This window comes from Protobothrops mucrosquamatus, unplaced genomic scaffold, assembly GCF_001527695.2.
Source record: "Protobothrops mucrosquamatus isolate PMUCROS unplaced genomic scaffold, P.Mucros_1.0 scaffold755, whole genome shotgun sequence".
Lineage (NCBI taxonomy): Eukaryota > Metazoa > Chordata > Lepidosauria > Squamata > Viperidae > Protobothrops > Protobothrops mucrosquamatus.
In genome coordinates, this window is record NW_015387025.1 from 90,154 (window position 1) to 114,738 (window position 24,585).

The following is a 24,585-nucleotide window of genomic DNA, read 5'->3' on the forward strand; positions in this document are numbered from 1 at the left end:
CCTCCCAGGGTTCCTATGGCTTCAACACCTTCTATCATTTCATCTCTGTTAGTGAGAATTAGATCCAAAATGGCTAATCCCCTAGTTCCCTTCTCTACTTTTTGGGAGACAAAGTTGTCTGCTAGGTTTGCCAGGAACCGGTTTGATCTTCCACTTGGTGCAGAGTTTGTGTCCCAGTTGATGTCAGGGTAGTTAAAGTACCCCATTACTATTGTGATGTGCTTCCTACATACCTTAGTTAGCTGACTAGCAAAAAGTTCATCTATTTCCTCTGTTTGGTTGGGTGGCCTGTAGTATACACCTATGGCAATGTCATAGGTGTATGATATGGGCAGGTTTCAAGGTCTGATGAAAGCTGACAGGTTTGGGCGCTCATCATATCTCCAGAGGGACAGTGTTTCAAAGAGCATGTGACAGAAAAGACTCTTTTCCTGGGTCCCCCTGATGGAACTCTTTAATAGAGATTCAATAGCATATCCCTCCACCCAGATCTGATGGTATGAGTAGACAAAATCAGGGAGAGGCAGCTACTATCAAGGTAACAGTCAGATAAAAGAAACAGAACATAACCCAAGAAAATGTCTCAGACAAAACTGTCCCTTGTTTATTCTCATGAAAATAAAGGGAGGGAGGGAGGGGGGAAGCTGCAGATTCTGTTACAGTAAGTTTATAGTAAAAGTAGTGCTGGCTGGCATGACTTTGGTTTCCTAGTATGGTCTGCCTTGAAGAACTGCCTTCAGAGGACAATTCTCAGCCAGGTGAATAAACTTAGATACAGTGGTGATGTGGTTGCCGTTGCAGGAGCTAAATAATTAAGGTTAAGGATAGATCATGAAAAATATCTAGATGGTCATTAAGAGTCAAAACAACTTGATGACAAATGATCAATCAGTTATTTTTTTGAAATATAGGATAGTCTAAATACTGTTTGAAATATTATTTGCCTCAGTTCTAGAAATATATATATATATATATTCTGTCAGCCATCTCCTTCAGCTATCTATTCCAAGTTGAATTTCACTTTGAGGAAAGAGCAAACATTTTAATTTCTGAATCGTAATTTGGTAATAACTTTATTAGGATTAACTAACAGTTTTCATGATCTCCAAAATTCTTCATTATGTAGGATGTTACAAAACATACACAGGCTGGAGAGGTGGAAATCCTAAGAATGAGACCAGATGCTATAATTATGAGGTGTGTGGCTATGAATTCTAGTCTTAGGCACAAAGCCAGCTAGGTGACTTTGGGCTGGTCACTTTTCATCCATATGAAGGAGGCAATGGCAAATCACTTCTGAAGAATCTTGCCAAGAAAACTGCAGAGACTTGTCCAGTGGATGCAAGTTTTAACAACAAAGCAAGCTTGACATTTCAAAACTAAGTGGCTGCTAATCAATTTCTAATCATTAGCAAACTTTAGGTTCCTTGTTCGACAGAAAAGAGAAACTTAACAGCACTTATATCAGCAAAGCCATTATTTTGTTGTTTGTTAGATCAGTGACAATATCTCCATTAAAGTCTACTGAATAGGTAGGGCAAAAACACCCCTTTCCCTTTTTGTCCTTCCCCTCCCCAGCAAACTGGATCATCTCTCCAATATAACTTTGTGCAAATTTTTGTGTTCTCTGTTTCAGCTCATCAGTGATGGTGGTGTGGTCTATGCAGAAGCACTCTGGGATCATGTCACTATGGATGACCAAGAACTAGGTTTCAAGGCTGGCGATGTTGTTGAAGTAATGGATGCTACTAACAAAGAATGGTGGTGGGGCAGGATAATGGAGAATGAAGGCTGGTTCCCAGCCAGCTTCATACGGGTAAGAATCTATGTAACCTTTCATCAATGAACTGGGGAGAGAAGTTAATTTGAATGCATCGTTGTGTGGTTTAAATACGGCTGCCTACTAGTTTTAATATATTTTTCATACAGCAATAATTTGTAGTTACCTGTCTTTATTTTTAAACTGTGTAAACATATCTTTGGATTTATACTGGATGTTTTGTATATTTCCCATGTTTATTGAGAAAGACAAAAAAAAAAGGTTGGCAATTGCATTAGTCCTAGAAGAACTATCACTTCCCATGATTTCAACACCATATCTCTGTGGATGCAATCCAAGATTGTTAATGATATCATTAATGTTCCCTTCTATACAGCAATAATTTGTAGTTACTTGTCTATGGTGCTTAGTTTGAGTGGAGGAGGAAAAGTTATAAACACTTGATGTATAAAACAATAACATATTTTAGGATGAAGATGCAGAGTTGAATATATGTTATACAGCTGTCTTATGTTTTTTATATAATATGCTATCATTTGCTCTGTATCCACATTAGTAAAGATACTGTTGGATAAGTACTTCCAATGGATTCTTTCTATACTGGAGATAAAGTCCTTGATTTTTTTCTAAGAAAAAACATTGATCAATGATCCTACATGGCCAATTACCTAATTTACCACCAAGTAAATACTTAACCTTTAATATCATAAATTGTGATATTGCACTGGACATTCAAGAGGTGCTGAAGTACAGGGATACAATAAGAGAATTTGAACTATGCAATTTTAAAAACATAGCCAGCTCCAATCCTTGAATTCTGGAACATAGAACCCTTCTTCACATCTGTGATATGGCCGTGGCTCATTACAATTACATCTAACTCTGTTACTTGTTCCTTCTAAGATGCTTAAAAGAGTTTGTTGTTCTTGAAAAAATAATTGAATGCAGCAGTACTACAGATATTGGAGAAAGGGTGATGAAAGTACTTTATTGGTTTTAGAAAGAAAGCAAAAATACTGTATTACTGTTGAAATAGGTGTACTAATAGCAAAACAGACAAATGGATTACTAGATGAAATGGAACAGAGATTAATTAGGGTTTTTTAGGTCCATACCGTAAACCAAGGCTTTTCAAATTCTTATTAGACAGAATACAACTCACAGGTTTGATATTTTTACATGGATGCCCAAACTCCACCTACCTCTCAGTAATTGAATAATGTTAAGATAATAATGCATATTTGATATAGCTCCGAGTAAACCAGGATGAACCAATTGAAGACTATCCTCTGAAGTTAGAAGACGGTCGGGAAGAAGATGGAAGAAATGCTGCTCATCGCTATGGAATGGGGCATACAACAAAGGATCAAATGAGAACCAATGTTATTAATGAAATTCTAAGCACAGAAAGAGATTACATCAAACACCTAAAAGACATCTGTGAGGTAATGAGACATATAAATAATATGTGTTATTTGCTAGTATCAACATCGTTTTAGACATTGTCTATCCCAGGGGTAGTCAACCTTGGCTCTTTTATGACTCGTGGACTTCAACTCCCAGAATTCCTGAGCTAGCACAGCTGGCTCAGGAATTCTGGGAGTTGAAGTCCACGAGTCATAAAAGAGCCAAGGTTGACTACCCCTGGTCTATCCACTGCAGGATGAAGGCCTCTTCATCCAACATGTTTCCAACCAATACGGTCCTGAGCTTTCTTTTGCCAATTGGGCCTGTAATACTTGTTGATGTCATCAATCTATCTTGTTTGCTAGTGTTCTTTGGTCAAAGATGTTGATTGGCTGATGTTTAAGAAAAAAATAAGAATTCTAAAAAGCTCTAGAAACATAGAAAAACTGACAGCAGAAAAAGACCTAAAATCGAGATAGGCTATGTCCACAGTACCACCTTCATCCAAAACATTTCTGACATAGTTTAAAAAGTCAGTCAGATTAGTTTGATGTGATCTGCCCTCAGTAAAGCCATCCTGCTTTGGTTCCATCAAGTTGTGCTCTCTTAAATGTTTGTCAATCCTTTCTTTCAGGAGTGATTCCTTTAACTTCACTATTACAGATATTAAGCTTACTGGCCTATTGTTTCTAGCTTCTTCCTTAGACCCGTTCTTGTGGATGGGTACAATGTTAGCTGTTCGCCAGAACTCATCCTTGAATTAAATATACCGCTGTCAATCTATTTCTGCTATACAAGTCTTAAGCTCTGAATCCTTAGGGAATCTTTATTTGAGAAACTACAAGAGTGTGACAATTTCTATGGGACTAAAAAGTTCCATTTAGCCTATGAGTAAATTTTAGAGTATTATTAGTATTAATAGTTTATTATAGTGAAATTTTTATTAGTTTTAATTATATGATATTATTATTATTTTTAGTATTAGTATTGTTTAACAATATTCTATTGTTTAATAATTAGGATACTAATTTGTTTATGTTTTAATTATTATTATTATATTTATGTTAAAGGGGAGTTAAAGCGCATTATGGACTTGGTTATTTATATAGTTGGTTAATGTTAGTTAGATTATGATTATTATATTTGTAACCCTGTATTCAGCTCTGGGAAGTGGGGGAGGGAGAGGGGGGGTTTAGGGTGGGTTGGTTTTGGGGTTTATATTGTAACTTTTATAAAAACTTTTCAATAAAAAAAAAAGAGTGTGACAATTTCTGCCACTTAGATTTTTTTGCATTGAATTGAATGCTTTATTTGGCCAAGTGTGATTAGATAGAAAAGGAATTTGTCTCCGGAACAGAAGATCTCAATGTACAGGCAAAGCAACAGAATAATAACAAACAAAATAATTATAATAATACCAATAAAAGGGGGGGGATAAAGAAGATAATAAAAAGGATAAAGAATAATACTGCAGTCATACTACATGGGTAAATACCCATAGACATTAGATACCAGTAGCACTGTGAGAATTAAGTGTTCAGCAGAGTGGTGGCACAAGGGAAAAAGCTGTCCCTATGTCTAATGCCCTATAGTGCCATCCCAAGGAGAGGAATTGAAACAGTTTAGGTACAGGATGCAAGGGGTCTGCAAATAATTTCTCAGCCCTCCTTCTGACCCACACAATATATAGGCTTTCTATGGAAGGCAGGCTGGTTACAATTGTTCTATCTTACCTGTCCTGTTTGGTTGCTGTACCAAATCTGACAATTATAGAAGTAGAAGTGTATCAATAGCTCCTGGGGCAGTCTGAGCTTCCTGAGTTTATGCAGGAAAAACATTTTTTGTTGTGCCTTTTAAATGATGGTTCTAATATTAAGTGTTCATTTCAAGTACTAGAAGATTATAGAATCCCAAAACTTGATCAACTAGCTATTTAGAACAAAAGGGAAAATAAGTTCAGATTTTTGCTGAAATATGCACATTTCCTTTGTGACTCATCATCATCCTATATAAATTTTTATCAGGAATCTGAAAAAACCAAACTGAATAAAATGCCAGTGAATCATTTTTTACAATTGTAGAGTATGTTTCTTTGAGTATGACATGTAGATGCAATTTAGTTTTATTTAATATAAGGCATGTATTAGGTCTGTCTCTAATTATGGGCATCTTAAAAGTAGAAGCATCAGACTTTTGAATTTTGAATACAGAAATTCCAGATTTGTTTTTATCATAGTTGGTCTTTTCATTGCATGTCAATAAGAGCTAAGTTGCTGTAGCATCATTATATTGTTCTTCTATCTATATAGCCTTTTGACTAAGACAGAGTGGAACTGCAGATTATTTTGACTCTGCATTACAAATTTTGACCCTTTCTAGGGCTATATAAAACAATGCCGTAAACGAGCAGATATGTTCACTGAAGAACAGTTAAAGACTATATTTGGGAATATTGAGGATATCTACAAATGCCAGAAAAAATTTGTTAAAGCCCTGGAGAAGAAATTCAACAAAGACTGCCCGCATCTAAGTGAGGTTGGCTCCTGCTTCCTGGAATATGTAAGTTGACATTTGTGCAAGTAAGCAAGCTAAGGGCCAGGTTTATCAGGTTCTGGAAATTGCAGTCAAGTGATTATCCATACCCCTCAGGTGCATGAACTTCATTCCAAGAATTCCGAGCAATGTCTATTCTGGACAGGAATTCTAAGAGAAAAAAACCTACACACCTGTGATGGAGTGGCTGATATATTAAGAATGCTCACTCCAAAGTTTCATTAAGCTCAGTGAACCCTATTCCTGGAAATTATATTTACAACCTCTTGTGGAACTCCAATTGAGAAAGGCTGGCCTAAGGCATTCTTTTATTGTCCAATTGAATTAATGTTATTGTTCAAGATTTCACATGGTGTTGTGTTCATTTATTTTAAACTATTTTCATTTGTATTTTGTGTTAGGCTGGATTATTGTGGTTTCAAAAATAAAATTGATCCTGTTCTCCATAATACAATCTTTTGGCTTCCAATTCAGCAAAATGAGTTCCAGATTTATTCGGAGTACTGCAACAATCACCCAAATGCTTGCATGGAACTTTCCCGGCTTACCAAAGTGAACAAATACGTCTATTTCTTCGAAGCATGCCGGCTCCTTCAGAAGATGATTGATATCTCTCTGGATGGTTTCCTCCTAACACCAGTGCAAAAAATTTGCAAGTATCCCCTACAGCTTGCAGAATTGCTGAAATATACCAATTCACAGCATAGGTAAGGAGAAGTGAGGATTTAAAAAAAAAAAATAGATAGAAAGAAAACTGTCATTATGTTTTAGTTATTCTAACAACTTTTGTTTATTGCCTACTGGTAACATCCCTTTGTAATTAAATTTAAGCAGTTTTTTTTTAGAGATCTAACAGGTTATTCATCTTGATGGGCAAATTTCATTCTTTTCTGATAGCATTTAAAAACTAGTTGCCTTGTAACCGAAGAATGATTGCAAGTGATTAGTGCAGGTTTGAGAAGCTCTTTCTATAAAATCCTGAGATTCTACCCACAATTTCCATTGCCTTTATCAGAAAGTGGCATAAATTGCAACAGAGATAGGAAAATAATAATCCATTTCCCTGCAGAATCAACAGAGTGAGGGAGGGTTAATGCTACTTCAACACTTGGAAAAACAAATTTTTAAGAACAATCAGCATAACTGACAGCCATTGCAAAGGTTTGTAGTTTAGAAAAATAATAATCCAGTATCAAAATGTTAAATATAGTATTGTTAGTTCTCCAAATAAGTAGAGAGAAAATCAAAATTGGGATGATTACATTTTCATTCTCTCTCTCTCTCTCTCTTTCCCCCTCCCTCCCTCCCTCTCCCCCCTTTTTCTCTCTCAAATGAGATAGAGGTAGATATATTTCATTCTGACCCATAATTTCCTTGCCAATTTCTGGTACATTGCAGTAGAAGGCTAGTTCTTTACATTTTTGTTCCATTTTTGCTCATATCTCTAAAGGAATCTATTTCATCTGTAGGGATTTTAAAGATGTTGAAGCTGCTTTGAATGCCATGAAAAATGTAGCACGGCTCATCAATGAAAGGAAGAGGCGTTTGGAAAATATAGACAAAATTGCTCAGTGGCAGAGCTCAATAGAGGACTGGGAGGTAAAATGCAAACGTCTTTAAAACAAGGAGCTACATGAATTATTCTTGCTTATGTGCACAAACTCATAACTCTTCTACTGGGCAAGGGAATATCATATACAGTACTATCTTATCCAAATTAATAACATTTTACATATTTTAATTGACGAATTAATCTACTATTTCTGTCTGCTTGTTATTAAATTAAATAACCCTATTTATAAGTTTGCAAATATTCCTATATGTTGTGGCCAAATGCTTAGCAATAAAAAACACAATTAAGTTTAATTAATTCTTAGTCTGAATTACAGTTACCCAGGAATGTTTTGACTGTAATTAATGCCTTCCAGTTTGTTTTCAAATGGACTGCATTTGTTGAAAATAGACTCTGCTTCTGTTTATGATGTTCTGTACTTCAGAGCCTTAAGTGATACGAATTGTCACTGTTTTCTTAATAGGCATCAACATAAGCACATCATATGGTCATTTGTCAAAGGATAAAAAAGTTGAGAAGTATTTTCCTCTATCTGAAAAAACAAAACAGGATGGATAAAGGGAAGATCTTCTTTTGAGCTAGTCATATACTGGCCACAATCTAACACAAAGTTAAATGCACTGAAGCTATCCACAGTAAATGCTGTTAAAGCTTTTGAGTAAATATGCAAGCCTGTACGTATATATTGTACATGTGCTTTGGATCTCCTCTCTGTTTGGATTGTGACCTTTTAGACACCATAAAAGAAGATTAAAATACAGAATAGATTTACTGTACAATTGGTAATCATATCATTTGGGGAAATAAAGTCAATTGTAGTTCAATAATAAAATCATATATCCCATGGGAATAGGAGACATACTTGTACCAAAATTCTGAATCTGCTCTGGGGTTGCTCAACTTCAGTGAGGCTTATTATCATTGAAGCATGCTTGTTTAAATGTAGCTCTAGAACAGTGGTTCTCAACCTTTTTAATGCCGCGACCCCAACTGGTCGTAAGTTGAGGACTAAACCGGTCGTAAGTCGAGGACTAAACCGGTCGTAAGTCGAGGACTACCCAACCGGTCGTAAGTCGAGGACTTTCCCTGCCCGGGAGCGCCACGCATGTGTGGTTCCGCCCCCTGCGCCGGCCGAGGCGTAGCTGGCAAGCGGCAGAGATGGAGCAGGCCGACCACCAGCTGGCCCAGCTCAAGGGAGGTAAGGCACCCGCCGGAAAAGGGGGAAAAATGGCGGACAAAAAATGGCGGACAGCCTTGCTTGGCGACCCCATGAAATGGTCGATCGACCCCAAATGGGGTCGCGACCCATAGGTTGAGAACCGCTGCTCTAGAAGCCCTTCTGCTCTGATTTGCCAAAAGTAGCATCCTCTAGTTATGTTGGATCACAGATCCCTTTATTCTCAAAGCACGTTGCTTCGTAGAAAATATTACTCCAACTAGATTATTTTCAACACTTACTTTGGGAAGCCATCTTACAGCCAAAAATCTCAACAAAAGATTATCCTCACTAGGCTTGAGTGAAAGAGCCATTTCAGTCTGACTTACATAAGACAGATGATGTAAAACCTATGGGAAGCCTCAGGAAAGTATGGCTTAGAGTAGACTTATTTTCAAAGTTATAGATACTTAGTAACTCCAACTAATTTTCTGTTCGCAACATCATTTGTCTACCTCTCCATAATAAAATACAAAATAAAATGATTGGCAATGATAAGTCACTTTATATAGACTGACTGACTTATGTAGGATTAATTGTGCCAGTTAGGTACTTCCCAAGTGGAGTCTTAAAAATAAGAATAGCTTAAAAAATAACACTAAAATCATCACACGTTGTTTCAAACACTTTCCATATTTCCAAAGAGCAGCGGAGAAAGGAAGAAAAATTGATTTAGAATAGTAGCAAACTTATTGCCACTTTTATGTGGATGCCCTGATTTTTAGTCTAACCCAGAGGGTGCAAAGTTGGAAGATGAATGATAAGACATTTGTGACCCTAGAGACTTTCAGTACTAAGCTGCTGTATGTTGCTTATCTTCTTCTGTGGAAAAGAAAGTGCATGCCCTTCTGTTTTGATTGACAGGGTGAAGACGTCCTTGTTAAGAGTTCTGAACTCATCTACTCTGGAGAGTTAACCAAAATTTCCCAGCCTCAAGCAAAAAGCCATCAAAGAATGTTCTTCCTCTTTGATCACCAACTTGTATGCTGCAAGAAGGTAAGCTAAGAGCTACTGCTGCCTCTGCCCACATACACTGTCTCCTGGTGGCAGCAAAATTACATCTTTTCTCAATTGCTTTTTAACATGTAGCATTCAAGCATTTTGTTTAAAGAACATGACAGTGTGTTGGCGGCTGACCTATTACACTAAGCATCACCATTTAAACAAATCAAGGAAAGAATCTGGGAGAGAGGCAGAGAGAGAACTCTACAACAATGCCTATAAGGCTGAAATTTCTTTCAGGCTGGCTTTCTGTGGATTTGTACTAAGGTCATTAATGAAAAAGCCTGCTGTGAACTATTTTGCAACGCTGCAGGAAAGTTACGTATTTAGCATTTATAAAAGAAAAGATGCAGATGAAAATGCTATCAAATTAAATCCACCAGAATTGCCACCCGTGTTCTTCCTTAGAATTTAAATTCTACTGATGTATGGTAAAACAAAGAATTCTACAAATATTTCCAACTAAATATGTATCCATCCAGTTAAGTGTTAAAGTACATGCCTAAGTGAGAATCCTCAAAGGATATGAACTGTGGTGGCAGAGTGGTTAGAATGCAGTATTGCAGACTAACTCTGCCCACTTCCAAGAAGTTTGATCCTAACCGGCTCAAGGTTGACTCAGTTTTCTATCATTCTGAGGTCAGTAAAATGAGGACCCAGATTGTTGGGGGCAATATGCTGATTTACAGAGAGTGCTGTAAAACACTATGGAACGATATATAAACCTGCTATTCTATAAAAGAGCAGATGTTATAAGAGATATCATAATTCTTACATCAGTGATGGTGGATCTTTCCCTGCTTTATTTGTTTAGCCAGTTTTTTTAAAAAAAAAAATACAGTTAAAGCTTAATGCTTGGTCCAGTTATAATATTCCAACTCCATTCTGTGGTCATGTGAACAATTGCCAATCATTATGTAATACTTTGAAAACCCACTAAGTGGGTGATAGGGGGAAGTTGTGTATAACATTGTACATACATTAGTCAATAGCCATAGCTTAATTGTTTCTTGCCTATGCAGATGTTCATACACACTGTTGTATTTGTTGATATTCAAGACATAGATAGTAACATCAGTATATAGCACCCAATCTAAAAAAAAATATAACTTTTGGCCTAAGCTCCCAAAATTAATAGTGACTTTCTAAAATTGCTGAATTTGTAATCAGATTAATAAAATGGACTATTTGAACTTCTAGATTTATGCAAGCTTTAAAGAAACCTGGGTGTTGCATTTTTCCTTCCCTCCCCATACCTCTCATAGCTAGTGAGAAGAAGCAATCCATTTAACCAATGAGCATATACAAATTCCTGGAGTACTGTATATCATAATTACTCCCCTAAAGTGGCTATCATGGGAAGATGTGTCTCTTTACAAAATGGTTGCCATAAAAGACAAATTAGTGAGAATATCGTTACCATTTCCTCTAGCCCTTCAACATGTCTGCATCCCTGCTTATCTTTGTCCTTTTCTAGAGCTCTGCATAACTTTTGTATGTAACTTATTTTTATTTCCCAAGTGTCAATGGTGGTATGAGCTATTCTTATCAATAAAAATGTTAGATGTGGTGCTTTCCTGTGTACTATACATCTTTTCATAAAATACAATCTTGTTTAAGTGGTAATATGTCAGTATATAAAACAACAAAAAAGTGTTTTTATGCATTTTTCTACAAAAGTATACCTCCAAATATCTTATATTTACAAAACAAATCACATGAATAGGAAATTAATTATAGGTAGGTGTGGATAGTGAAAGAGTGTGGTTCAGCGGTGAATGTCTCTGATTGGACTGAATTGGATCCACATCAGTGACCCATATTGATATTCCCCCTATGTGGTGAGTGTTGGAGGCACGAACAACTGGGAGTGGTTGTTTATGGTGTCAGCTGTGAGAATGGGATAACTGGAGGTGGGCGATGAGGGAAGAGGGAAGGTGGTTCCAACACAGTTGTGACAGACAAAGGAAAATAAGACGGGAGGTTGAGGGTAGGTTGCTCATCTTTATGACAGGATTGGTGCCAGCCATCATCCTGGTTATTGGATCTTTGGTGTATATGGATTCTGGTTGTGGCTCTTGAATACCAAATTGTAATAAGAACACATTCGTGATTAAATTATGGATGAGGCAGCCAAACTGGCATCATAACAAATGCCTGTGTGGCCTTAGAAGGGAGAGTTTCCTTTTGGAGATAATGCTATCTGGGTTTAAGTTTAGCACCAGCTGTAATTACAGGGCAGGGGTGGCTGGGATGCTACTTTGAGGCCTTTAAAACAGGGGTTTCCAACCCCCAGGCGGCAGCCCACTACTGTGCCATGTCCTGTTCAGAACCGAACCACCAGGCAGGCTTGTGCATGCATGCAGCTCCACTTGTTCCAACTAATGGACCCTGCTGGATTCTAGAGAAAACTTGGAGGTTTTCTATAGGATTCAGCATTTCTTTTAAATATGACCCATTGGGGAGGGATGAGGCTGTTTGTGAGGAATATGCTAGGGATTTGGCAGATAATTCAGATTTGTTCAGAGTAGGGCTTATCTTAATGAAGTGAAGAAACAAAGCCCTGCATGGTTAGCTGGAATGAGCTTCAGGTAGTAGCTCGTGAAGAGGTGGACAGAATCCTCAGTATTGCTAACCCAACCAACTGTTTATTTGATCCATGTCCCTCCTGGTTGGCGAAGGCCTCCCAGGTGATATATGATTGGTTCCATTAGATAGTATTGGCTTCACTAAAGAGATAATCTATTTAAATATTAAATATTAATACCAATCTTTGTCAATATCAACAAGCAATTGCCCTTGTTGCAAAACAGAATTTTCTTCTCATTTTCTTCTCATCTAAAAAAATCTTTTTTAGATTTTTGATTTCCTTGGATAATTGAGGGGTTTCAAGACCTCAAGCTTGCAATAGTAACATGATTGTAGAGCTGATTTACTTTACATAATTTGCTAATTTCTTCTTTCCTGCTTGGAGAATTTCATATCCAAATAGCATTCCAGTCTTTGAAGGAAAGAAAAGAGTAAACTAGTAGGACATGTCCTCATAGAACATACAATCTATCTACAAGATTATCAGAAGAATTTCTTGAAGTGGAACATTCACATAATGATTTGGTATATACTTCCTTTAGCAGTTGTCCTTGAAGTATATATCAAAGTATATTTAAAAACAGAAATACTTTGTCTTCAGAGAGCATTTTGGACCAGATGCTTCCTAACTTAAGTAAATGTTCTTCAGAACTGTATGAATTTCTTATAGTTTGAATCATTCTAGAGACAAACTAGGTATCCATATGACTATAGCAAAATATCTTTTAGAAGCAGAGTTTGTAGGCAATCTATTTAGGCAATCTTACAGTGTAAGGCTATTTTGGACATTATTTCCATAATGTCTTGCCTTTGGCTATGCTGGCTGGGGTTTAGGTTTTAGAACTTCTGAATGGCACCTCCCCTCGCAACTAAGTGAAATCTCCCCCAACTCTTTCCTGGAAAAGGAATTTAATGTAAATCCTGAAAGTAATTTTTGTTTCAGATAAGGGTTAAAAAAAACTCTGTACCATTATTCTGTACATGGGAAATCGGTGTTCTTTGGCTAACCATTGTTGCATCTGAGAAGTGTGCACTAAAATATTTCTTTTTTTTTCCTTAGGATCTCCTACGTCGTGACATCCTCTATTATAAGAGTCGGATCAACATGGATCTTATGGAGATTCTGGATGTGGAAGATGGAAAGGATAAAGATTTTAATATTACTATTAAAAACGCATTCAAACTGTATTGCCAGGACACTGAAGAAGTTCATTTATTCTGTGCAAAGAAACCAGAACAGAAGCAACGCTGGCTCAAGGCATTTGAGAATGAAAGGAAGCAAGTTCAGCTTGACCAGGAAACAGGTATGCAATAGCCATGAACCATCACTGTGAGCCACTATGATGAGAATGTCTTTCACTGAACTTTCCTACACCTTAACTATGTATTAAATTTTTAAAATGTTCCCACTTTGTTATTGACTCTACATTCTCAAGAGTCACATACTGCAAAAATTTCTATCACATATAATTTTTGAATTTTTCAAGTGCTTATTTTATAAATCTAGTTTTGCAGAGTACTCATGAGTAAAAGACAGAGAACAGTGGCCCTTAATATGCTGCGGAGTTATCAGTGAGTAAGGCAGCCCTCAACTTATGATTGGTCGCTTAACAAAGTATTTGAAGTTACAACAAACTGGAAAAAAAAGTTCATTATGACCCATCCTTGTTACAATTGCCATGCCACCTCAGTGGTCCTATGACTGCATTTTGTGGGCTTGGCAACTGATGGCATTTATGGATGGCTGCAGTATCATGTGAGGGTTTTTGCTGTTTTCTGGCCAAAAAATTGAACTCAGATTTATGATTACATGGTTTACTTAACAACCAAGGTAATTCACTTAATGGCCATCATAAAAATAGTCGTAAAATTGAATCCAGTCACATAATGACTCAACTTACAAATACCACAACTTACGACCAAAATTCTGGGCTCAATGATGAACATAAATCAAGGACTACCTATATGGCCAACGATGAGGAATGCTGAGAGGCAGAGCCATAGGATTCCCTAAATTAGTATTTTCCAAGCTAATGCACTTCCAGTCTGTTGGGTCTATAACTCCTAGAATTGCCAGCCAGCACTGTGAATTGTTAGGCTGACAGGGAATTATAGGGATTGTAGGCTCAATATATCTAGAGTACATCAGTTTGAAGAAGACTGCAATAGCATATCCCTTTATCTGGTCCCATGGAGACCCATTGCCTGCAGCAACCTTTTAGCCTTACAAATTGAGTTCTTCCTCTTAAAAAATCCTTCCTGAAAACTAGACTGTTTTCTGAACAGTTTTAGTCTAATTTTTTCATAGTTTCCATTCCTATCGCTTTCCTTCTCAGACCTTAATCTATATTTGTTAATTCCTATCTCCTCTCCTACATTTAGTTAAGGACTGCACAGACTGTATGTTCTTTACAATACTTATTTGTGGGAGCTGAACAAAATAGTACCTTAATTAGATTGTTATGATATACAATATGGACTTTGGAATAACAATGAACTTATTCTGGAGATATAAAATTGAACTGCTTGGTATAGTTTCTATTGCACACATTGGGATTTTCTGCTTGATATGCCCCTTGTCCTCCCCCCCCTGCATATGTTTACATTACTTAGCTACAAAAGCCTAGCTGGATTAACAGCTTCTCTTTCATGTTCAAGGTTTTTCCATCACTGAAATGCAGAAGAAACAAGCTATGCTTAATGCCAGCAAACAAAATCAGAGTGGAAAGCCAAAAGGCAAGTCAAGAGAGATGTCTGCCCTCCTTGTTCACCTCTCCCCTAAAATAAATATCACAGCTCAATGGCCTAAAATTATTTGAATTAATAGCCTATGATCCAATCCTTGGTTATCTTCAGAAGCTGCAGTTTTAAAAAAAAGATCTATTTAGAAGCCAAGTAATTACTTTAGAATATTTTGGCTTTATTTGGTGGTACAGGAATCAGAAAGGTAACATCTTTGTCAAGCTGAACTTAATTCCAGGTAACCTCAAGGCCATATCCATGTAATTTTCATGGCAGTAATTAGGAAACACTTTACCACTGCCTTCCTGGAGAATGTGCTTTTTAACATGTCAGTCTAGACCAGCGTTTCTTAAACTTCACAACTTCATGTGTGGATCAACATTCAGAATTCCCCATGACTGGGTTATAGCTCCAGTATTACTTAGACATCCCCCAGACAAATAATAATTAAATTGACTTTGCCTAACTTTTGAGCCTAGACAGGGTTGGCTGGATGCTGTCCCCTGCTGGGGCAGGAAAGTCATAGCATAGACTCTTTTATTGAAAATAGTAATGCATGCAGGATTTTACATCATCTTGATTTTACTGACTTTCTAACTATTTTAAAATGTGAAGATGGAACTTGGTGGGCCTTTCTAAGTCAAATCTTCAGCTTTGCCCCACCCCTCCTGACTGAACTATATGTAAATGCCAGAATTTTGCTCATCATTCACCTTTCTAGTAGGGAAGTGTTTTAAAATTTTGAATGTAATGAGGAGACGGCACTTGTCTGGAGAAACAGGAGACATGCAATAAGTACTAAGTTTCTCACATGTCATTTCCAGGGTAAGGACAAGCTGGACTCATGTTTCAAGCTGCTTAAATTGCATGGTAGGCATAAGATCATTAGTAGCCGCTTGAATTGTAGCAGTGATACACACTGCAAACTGAATTAATTGGAGTCTGTATTAAGAGTATGTTAGTTTCCAAAACTCAGATATGACAAATCTTTAATTGCCCGTTTTAAAGAATACTATTTTTCAATTTGACATCCTAATGTGTTTTGGGTTGTTTTACAACATAATAATTAGGCCCCGTATCCCAGAATAGCTATTACTACTCTGGCACTCTCCAAATGTACGGCAAATGCAAATTCAGTAGGAGTTGCGGTCCCACCACATCTAGAGGTGTGAGAGTGAAGAAATCTGGTAAATAAAGTTTTGAGAGAAATAACCGAGAAACAATCCCAAAGATGCTTGTTTCTAGAGGCAATGGGATTTTCTTATTTTTCTTTGAAGACATTTTGCTTGTCATTCAAGAAGCTTCTTCAGCTCTGACAGGATGGTGGGGAATGGATGAGAAACGAAACGTCTTCAGAGAAAAACAAGAAAGTCCAGCTGTCTCGTGAAAAAAGCATCTTTGGGATAACTATGACCTGGATGACTGAGAATCTCCACAGACATAAACCGAGAAACAACCTCCAGACGATGTAGTCCTCCCCCTTTCTTCCCATGTATTCACAGTAACAGTCTGCTGCTGAACAACAATGTTTAAAGGTTGCAATTTGAGTAAAAAGCATATTGAGAATGGGACACTCCTGTTCTCAGAGGAGGCAGAGCAGAAGATACAGCTATAAAATATATTTTTTTTCTTTGCTCATTTCATCAGCAGTGATCACTAGGACATACTACGATTTCTTGATGCGCCAGAAACACCCTACTCTGCCTACAAACCTTCCCCAGCAGCAAGTCTTCATGCTGGCAGAGCCCAAACGCAAACCTTCAAACTTCTGGCAGAATATCAGCAGGCTGGCACCGTTTCGAAAATAAAGGGAGGCAGCCTGACCTTGTGCCTGAATCCCTTTTGAGACAGCACTTTATGCTTCGTCCTGCAAGCCCAAGCACTGCCTCCACCTCTGGCTTAGCATCCTCTCTCCCCCCACCACCACCCCCGACTCCTTTCCTTTGGATCAACTGGAAGAGCTTCAAAGTGTTATGATCTGTTGTGTACGTGTGCATGTGTGTATGTGAGTGAAAATGAACTGAGACTGCCCATACAGATGAGTACCTAGAAGACGGATGTCAGAATATATGTATTTTTTAATTCCTTATTTTGTCCCTTTTATTCTGGACCACCCTTTCATCTGGGAATCTTTATTTGAGGAGTCAAAAAGACTGACAGGAAAAGACAACAGTAGATGAGCAGCTACCACCACTTCTCGGTCATTTGCTCTGAGCAGCTGTTTGACATTCTTACTGGTGCCCATTTTCCTGGGATGATGAGTTTCTCCCTTCCTCTTATCCAAATTTTCAGAAATCCAGAACAGCCTGAACATTCCCAGAGATCAGACGTCACCTTCTCTTATGTCAAACAGCTGATCTGGAACCAGTACTTGATTAACCAGCCTGAAGTGTGGCTAACAGCCAGGACATTTTTAGTCTAATTGAGTTAATGTATATAGGGGAAGGGAAATGAGCCTAAATTACCTTTTAATTTCTTTTACTTTCTATAAATTTCTCGTAACTCCTGGCCAACAATACTTTTTTCAGTGTTTATAAAATGTTTATTTATGTAACAGTGCAAATAACTGTATTTTGTAAGTTTGTAATCTGTCTTGTCAGGTTTTAACTTGATGCCTCTTTTGCCTCTTCTTTTCCACCGAAGAAAGCCAACATTTGGAAGCCTGTATCATCCTTCCACAACTTGATGTCCTCTAATTGTGTGGAAGTCCCATTCCAAGAATTCCAAAATAGGTGCAGTGAGCTTTTGTGGACTCTGGGAGTTACAGTCCAGGTATATCTAGGAGGCACAATATGGAAGAAAGGCTGACCTATATTCCTAAAGATACAATACGTAGATTTATCTAAAGATTAATTTCAGACATGCCAGGCACTTACAAATTAAGCAGTATTATTTTGAACTATTATCACCTATGCAACACTCTGCAGAGGAATTGAGGGTGCGTAAGACAGGGACACAGATTCGCCAATTTTTATGGAGAGTGTATATTCAGATACTAACCACTTAAAATTGATGGCACTCTCTCTCTCTCTCAATATAATCTTTGGATTATTAGATAAAGTTTTGCCTTACAATAGTGAAATAGATAGAAGCCATAACTGACTGAATCCCATTGTTTAGGGATTTCCTGGTACTGTGAAATTAAAGTGAAGAACCCAATCTACCCTGGCATGACATTACTCCAGGGGAGTGAGCATTCAGCAGTGTGATGCAAAAAGTTGCAGGGTCTAACTGTAGCTGACCAGCCTTCAGTTATAGAAAGCTAGAAGCATGTACAGAATCATTCTTGCACTTTCTCTTTCCCTCTTTGGAGGGGTTACATTTAATTTCATAAAGAAAATTGTAAAACTGACTTTCACTCTGTGTCTTTTTTTCTTATGCAAAAATGTCTGGTAACCCAATAAGCATGTCCTTTGCATTTGATTACCCTTAAATGAACAACTAGTAGTTTGACTTGGAGCAATCAGCACAGTTTTTATTTCATACTAGATGTATCCTTGTGGTTTAGTATGTATCATTATGTATCTGTAGTTCTACATATTGAAATGGTAGTTTCATTCCCAAGAAAACCAAACAATATAGGAAAGGGTAGGATAGCAGAAGCATATATCCAAAGTTTCTAGGCAGTCAAAGCTCATCTTTTACCTTAAAAATAATATACGAATAAATTAACATCTGGTCATGCTGAGTCTCAAATAGCAATCATGTTAATTATGCCCGTCACTCACCCTTGTGTTAGTATATGAATACATACATCAGAATACAATTTCAACAGATTCACAACGATCAGGGAAAGTTGCAAAGATAATGGCTAGATATTTTGTCTTTGAATTAACACTCAATTGTCATAACTACATAATCATATTGTTTTCTTGCCATAATGCAGAAATGGATCCACTGTCTTCTAGGATAACTTTTCAGCTTTCCAATCCAATCTACAGTCCTGGAATTCCTTCCATCCCCCACTCAAATAATCGGGTCTGAGATTTACTAATATTTTTTAACATTAGTCACCTTCAGACAAGTGCTGTGTCCTGCTGCAATGCTAACACAATATGCTTAGTTTGAAAGCTTGTTCAGTAGGCACATATTGCCACAAACACACTTCTCATCAGATGTTTTAACCATTCTTTGAGACTTTCCAGGTTGCCTGAACCTACTACTATCTGGAAATTAGGAACTGTAGTCTGTAACAAAGCATTCCGGTTTTCCAAAACCTAAAGTGGTCATTCTGATTAGAATGATATAATGAAGCATAAAGCTAATTAAACTGTGATGTGGGAGAGATAACATTTATGCACTTGTTTGACGTTTTTTTGTAAAGATAATATGCTAAGGTTGCAGTTTAATCACTCAAGAATACAGCAAGTAGTAAAAGAAAGCTGGCAGTGATGCTAGTGTCATGGCCCAAGGTATTTTTATATTTATATGGTTACATTTAAAACCTCAAAAGTCATTGGTTGCTTCCACAGTAATTGAGAGGAATAACAGATGAAAGTCTGAGTCAGGTGAGACTTCCACAAATTGAATGGAATGTACAGTATTTTAACAATACTACAATTTCACAATTTTGTTTTTAAAAAGCTATCATACGTACACAGCCATAAACATTGTTCTGAGATTATCTGGAAATAGGCCAGATTTCAGAACATAGTGCGGTTTCTTTCATTTAAATGGAAAAACTTTATTGTGTTTTATTTGGATAATTTTGACTTAGATAAATGAATTTGCAAATTATCTCTTGCAGGAAAAGGGGAAAACATATACTTCTTAATTAGAAAAGAACAGTAAACTATTCTTCAGAAATCATTAACAAAAATAGGATAAAGTATATATCAGAAGTTCTCCATATTGTCTGCAAAAGATGTAACTGAAAAAAAATTCTCTAGAATGACTTATTAGAGGCTGCAATGTACAAATTATGTTTTAGTTGAAAGCATTTGTCATATTTCAAAGCATTTTGTGAAACGATGCAATACTGTATGAAATTGATTACTAGTTTTAGCCTGCATCAGGGGTGTCAAACTGCGAACCCATGGGCTGGTTGCATCATGCTGAGGCCGTGCCCACCCCAACCCTGGCAATGCAAAAAGTCACGATACATTGCAACATGCAGTGGTGGGATTCAGCCGGTTTGCACCACTTCGGCAGAACCGGTAGCTAATTTTTTGTTGCCCAGGCCCAGAATGGACTTCCAGAAGTGGCATCTACCCAGAGAACCGGTTGTTCACATATTTGAATCCCACCACTGGTGACACATCATGTGGCGTGGCGAATTTGACACCCGTGGCCTACACCACAGCCTCCAACCTAAATTAGGGGTCCAGTGGTACTGTAATTGCAACACAGGCAAGGCTATAAACTGCTCTATATAATAGTAATCAGACTTGAAGAAAGGTAAAATAAAACCATTAACACATAGACCAATTATTTTTGCTTGCTGCTTATCTTTCAAAGTCCTGACCAGTGATCTGATCAGCTTAGTGCTTTGCCATATCTATTTCACCTCACATTCTTCTAAATAGATGAGTTTAGCATTATTCGCATCAAATAAGGAGTATGGCAAATAACTGGTCACTCTACTTGGCTTTGAGCAGGCTTTGCCTTGAATTCTAGGCCGCACACATTTAAAGATTCAGAGAAATCAGAACAGGTTCAGAGAAAGATGATGAAATTAAGCCCTATGAAGAGGCTGAAAGAACTGGGTGTGTGTACAGCCTTGAAAAGTTGACAGTGGCATTTTCCAAATATCTATTCTACCCCATCCCAGTCACTTCTTTGTGAGATGAGCAGCTATATAAACTAGATAAATAAAAGTCACAAGTGACATGAACTCTGAATTCTCATTAGGGAGTGCATGGCACGGAACAGATGTAAGTTACAGGAAGGCAGATTGTTAGAAAAAGTTTTCATTTGATAAGAACCAATTACCTGGAGGGCGGTGGGTTCTCTCTATTGGTTATTTCAGTGGTTAGGTAGGCATGTTTCTGGAATGCCAATTTAAATCCCTACCCTGAATAGGCAGCTGAACTTACTGACCTAAATTATTCCTTCTAATACCAATCCCCCTCCCAACTTTCATTAAACATGGTAAAATTTCAATTCTCTAAAGTATGCGAAATTTAAAATTAAAACATTTATTGCCAAGAAAGAAAAAAAATCTGCTAATCTCACTTTAATATTTTTCTTTCGTTGAAACCTGCAAATTGTTTTAAAATTTTATGGATGGCGTAAGATGTGAATCAAACTACTGTTCCTTAGTAAATTAGAGACAAGTAATGTGAATTCCTTCAGATGTTTTAAATCACAATTCCCACAATCCACTGTTAATAGCTTTGCTGGCTGAGACCGATAGCAATTGTGATCCACAACTTGTAGAATCTGCCAGATTGCCTATCTGTCAGGGATGAACAGTTTCTAGCAAAGTGCAGATTGAAAGGCCTAAACATCATTTAAATGTAACAACATATTTTGAGGATTGTAGTTGCAAAAGAAAAAAAAAAACAATAAGCAACACAGTCAATCTTTATTGAAAACTGAAGTATTAATACATAACAATTCCTGTTACATAAACGTGCTTTTAAGAATTTAACTCTGAGCTCATCTACTCATTCGATTGTATAATAAAAATGAATTTTACACAATTGGCTCAGAATGGAATTGCCACTCCTATGTGTTGATGCAAAAGATGTGATGCTTTAAACTTCTGGAAGACAACATTGACCTAAACTTGGGGAAAAGTACCAATACAACTGTTTTAAGACAGTTTCTTTTTTTTAAAAAAAAAAGTTATATAAAAAGGAAACCTGTGCCTATTTCATAACAACACTATTACTGGGGCCTCTTGCACTTCTGTTGCATGCACTCCCCTTTTCACCCCACAAGGGCAGCCAATAATAGCACTACAATAAAATCCCACTAACAAATCCATTCTACTAAAAACAAGTTTGTACAGCAGCAAGCTAAGTGAAGCTTCCACAGTTTGCTTGCTAAGTGCTCAAAAGTCATATCAGATTAGAAAAAGTCATATAGATACTGATGACAGAGAATTGGAAGTCAAACTGTTCAGACTATCTTGGCATGTTAAATTGGCTCCTGATATTGGGATGCTCAAATAGCTCCATGTCATTTTAGAAAGAGTGCCCATTTCATTTAAAATAGCTACCTCAGTATCTCATAAATACCAATGTCTTCGGTAGGCTGAAGAGAAAATTCAAGGATAATACAACCCCTCCCCAGTTACTTGTCGCTTGCTGTCTTTCAATCTCTACTGACAGGTTGAACAAGAATTAGATGTTTAATATAAATGCAGCTCCCTTGCTGCACTGCTCTCTCCCTTTTGCTATTATTCCACATGGATGGGATTGTTAGATATACTGAGAGTGACTACAGAGGAAAAAATTGAGAGGGAAAGCCAAGTGCAAACAAACACTGCACAGGTTAAAAACAAATCACAAAGTGATTTCTAGATTGGGGCTCAGTGTTTGCAGGCAGAGGCAGAAAGGGAATGTACTAAATTAGCAAACCACCTAATGCAGAATGCAATATTAAGCTTCACTGTCAGAAAATGATTATCAATATCTTTTTTTTTTCTTGCCCCAGAACAGACCCTTAGTGTTGGGTGTTTGCTTCTTAGAATCAACAGAACAATGTAATACAAACTAGTTGAAAATGTTTTGCTTCCCTGCATTTTGACTGTAACAAAATTAATTTAGTTTTATAATGCCAAAACCGAGCAATAAGAATGCTCAGTAGAAACACATAAGAACAAAAGGTTTTCCCTAATAAATTCAAAATTCTCCACTGAAGTTAAAATGACTTTGCAATGGTCATGGAATATTGACTATATGGAATCTGTGCCAAGTTTTAGTCATGACAGATTAAAAACTCTGCTCTCACAGGGTTACATTTCAGGAATCCAAATAAAGCAAAACTTCTTCCTTCCATTATCTCCATCGTGGCATCAAGACACATTTTGTGGTAATGTATGAGCTTCTCAGAGTATTTCAATGTATGTCTACAATAATATTTTAGTTATACATTTATTACCTCAATTAAAAATGGGAGATTCAGTTTCATGTCAGTTGGTTAGCATTAATACCACTGATTACATCTACAAGTATTTCTTGGCCAAATATAAAGTAGAATGTGTCTATTTTGCTATTTTCAAAAAAAAAAAAAAAAAAAGACACTTCAAATATTGTGTTATCTAGTTTGAAAATGTCTCCTAAACAATGCCTTCAGTATTATTTAAAACCTAGCCTTTGAAATTAAACTCAGATCTTTTGTTTTCTCTGTTATTGCTGTAATATGTTACTGTATTCCCCTCTAGAGCTGCATTTGTTTGAAAGCAGCTTGATTGGAGCCTTGTCTCTGCTGCATCAACCTCCTTTGAAGGAGGAGTTTCAATGCAGCTACATACTAAGAATCAGAGGCTTTACCTCACCCACCCTCCCATATAGGAATTCTAACCAGGGAACTAACAGCCAGGAGGAAAAAAAACCCACAATATCCTGTCTAGTACATCCATTTGAAGTACAAACTTTGTTTCATAGTCATGCTTTTTTTAATTATTTGCAACAATATACCAAGCTATATACATCCTCTCATCACTGTGCTTTTGGTTACTTTCCTACTGACGCGATCGGAGGTATGGACTTATCTCCAATAAAATATCATTGCCCCCTCCCCCCAAATTCTGGAAGGTGCAGTAATTTTTGCAAGAAGTACTATTCCTCAAGGGAGAGCATAGTACTATTCCTCCATTGCAGATGAATCCCATAACACAACTCAGAAAAAAGTGCTCAAAGTCTGATTACCCTAAAAGCTGTTACTATCACTGTATTTTTTTTTTAAAAAACAACAACAACAACAACCAAGGAAGTATTTGGAAACTGAAACTTGAGGAAAATCAAGTACAATTTATCTTTACCATTTACAAAGTGCTGCACTGGCTACAGACATCAGGACATTTATATAAAGAGATAAGCTTTTATTTTCAACATGTCCCTGGCAAAACTATTTTTCAAAACTCACATGTGTGATAATGTGGCAAGAAACATTTAACTTTAAAAGCCTGCTACACTGGCTGAGTGTCCATACTGAATAATTGATAAGTTTAAGGAGCACTCTTCAGAATGACGACAACGTCACAAATGGAATAGCTAAGGAGACCCAAATGGCAAGAAAGAAAGAATTTGCTTGTTCTATGGATACAGAACTTTCTCGGCTGCAATAAGTGCTCAAGATTAAAATGTAAGAATACATACGATTATGTTGTGTCACTGGCATTTGGATAAAGATGTTATATAAGGATCCAAAGAAAATACATTTTATGTAAAACAAAAGAGTATGTTATTGTTCAAACGTCGTAAAAGCCGCTTCAAAGGGATTTGAGGCACAGAAGATTCTTGCCTCAGAAGAAAAAATAGGATGGTAGTACTAAAATCAGTTTCCAAGCTACATATAAGTAGTTGTAATATCTGATTTAAAAACTTATCATCCCAATGTTGGGATGCTCAGTCTCACCATTAAAAAACACCAACAACTTGCAAATATTTTACCAATACTATAAACTAATCTACAAATGTTAAGTTTAAAAGGGAACATTTTAACCTTTGACTACACTATTTATTGCAGACAGGAAATACTGGGAGTAATAATTGGTGCCAATTCAAAGAAAGCCCTTGATTGCTTTTAGCACTGAAATTAAAACCTAAAATA

General features: G+C 36.9%; 1 protein-coding gene across 1 annotated transcript in view; it reads left to right on the plus strand.

The window, feature by feature from the left end:
• ARHGEF4 (Rho guanine nucleotide exchange factor 4) overlaps nucleotides 1–16,670 on the plus strand; it is a 76,140-nt gene extending 59,470 nt beyond the window's left edge. Inside the window, exons 4-12 of the mRNA XM_015818503.1 lie at nucleotides 1,637–1,816; nucleotides 3,031–3,225; nucleotides 5,567–5,746; nucleotides 6,215–6,447; nucleotides 7,210–7,339; nucleotides 9,394–9,525; nucleotides 13,181–13,424; nucleotides 14,779–14,856; nucleotides 16,513–16,670. Coding sequence (XP_015673989.1) covers nucleotides 1,637–1,816; nucleotides 3,031–3,225; nucleotides 5,567–5,746; nucleotides 6,215–6,447; nucleotides 7,210–7,339; nucleotides 9,394–9,525; nucleotides 13,181–13,424; nucleotides 14,779–14,856; nucleotides 16,513–16,670 — 1,530 coding nt within the window. The remainder of the gene's footprint in view (nucleotides 1–1,636; nucleotides 1,817–3,030; nucleotides 3,226–5,566; nucleotides 5,747–6,214; nucleotides 6,448–7,209; nucleotides 7,340–9,393; nucleotides 9,526–13,180; nucleotides 13,425–14,778; nucleotides 14,857–16,512) is intronic.
• The last annotated feature ends 7,915 nt before the right edge of the window (nucleotides 16,671–24,585 follow it).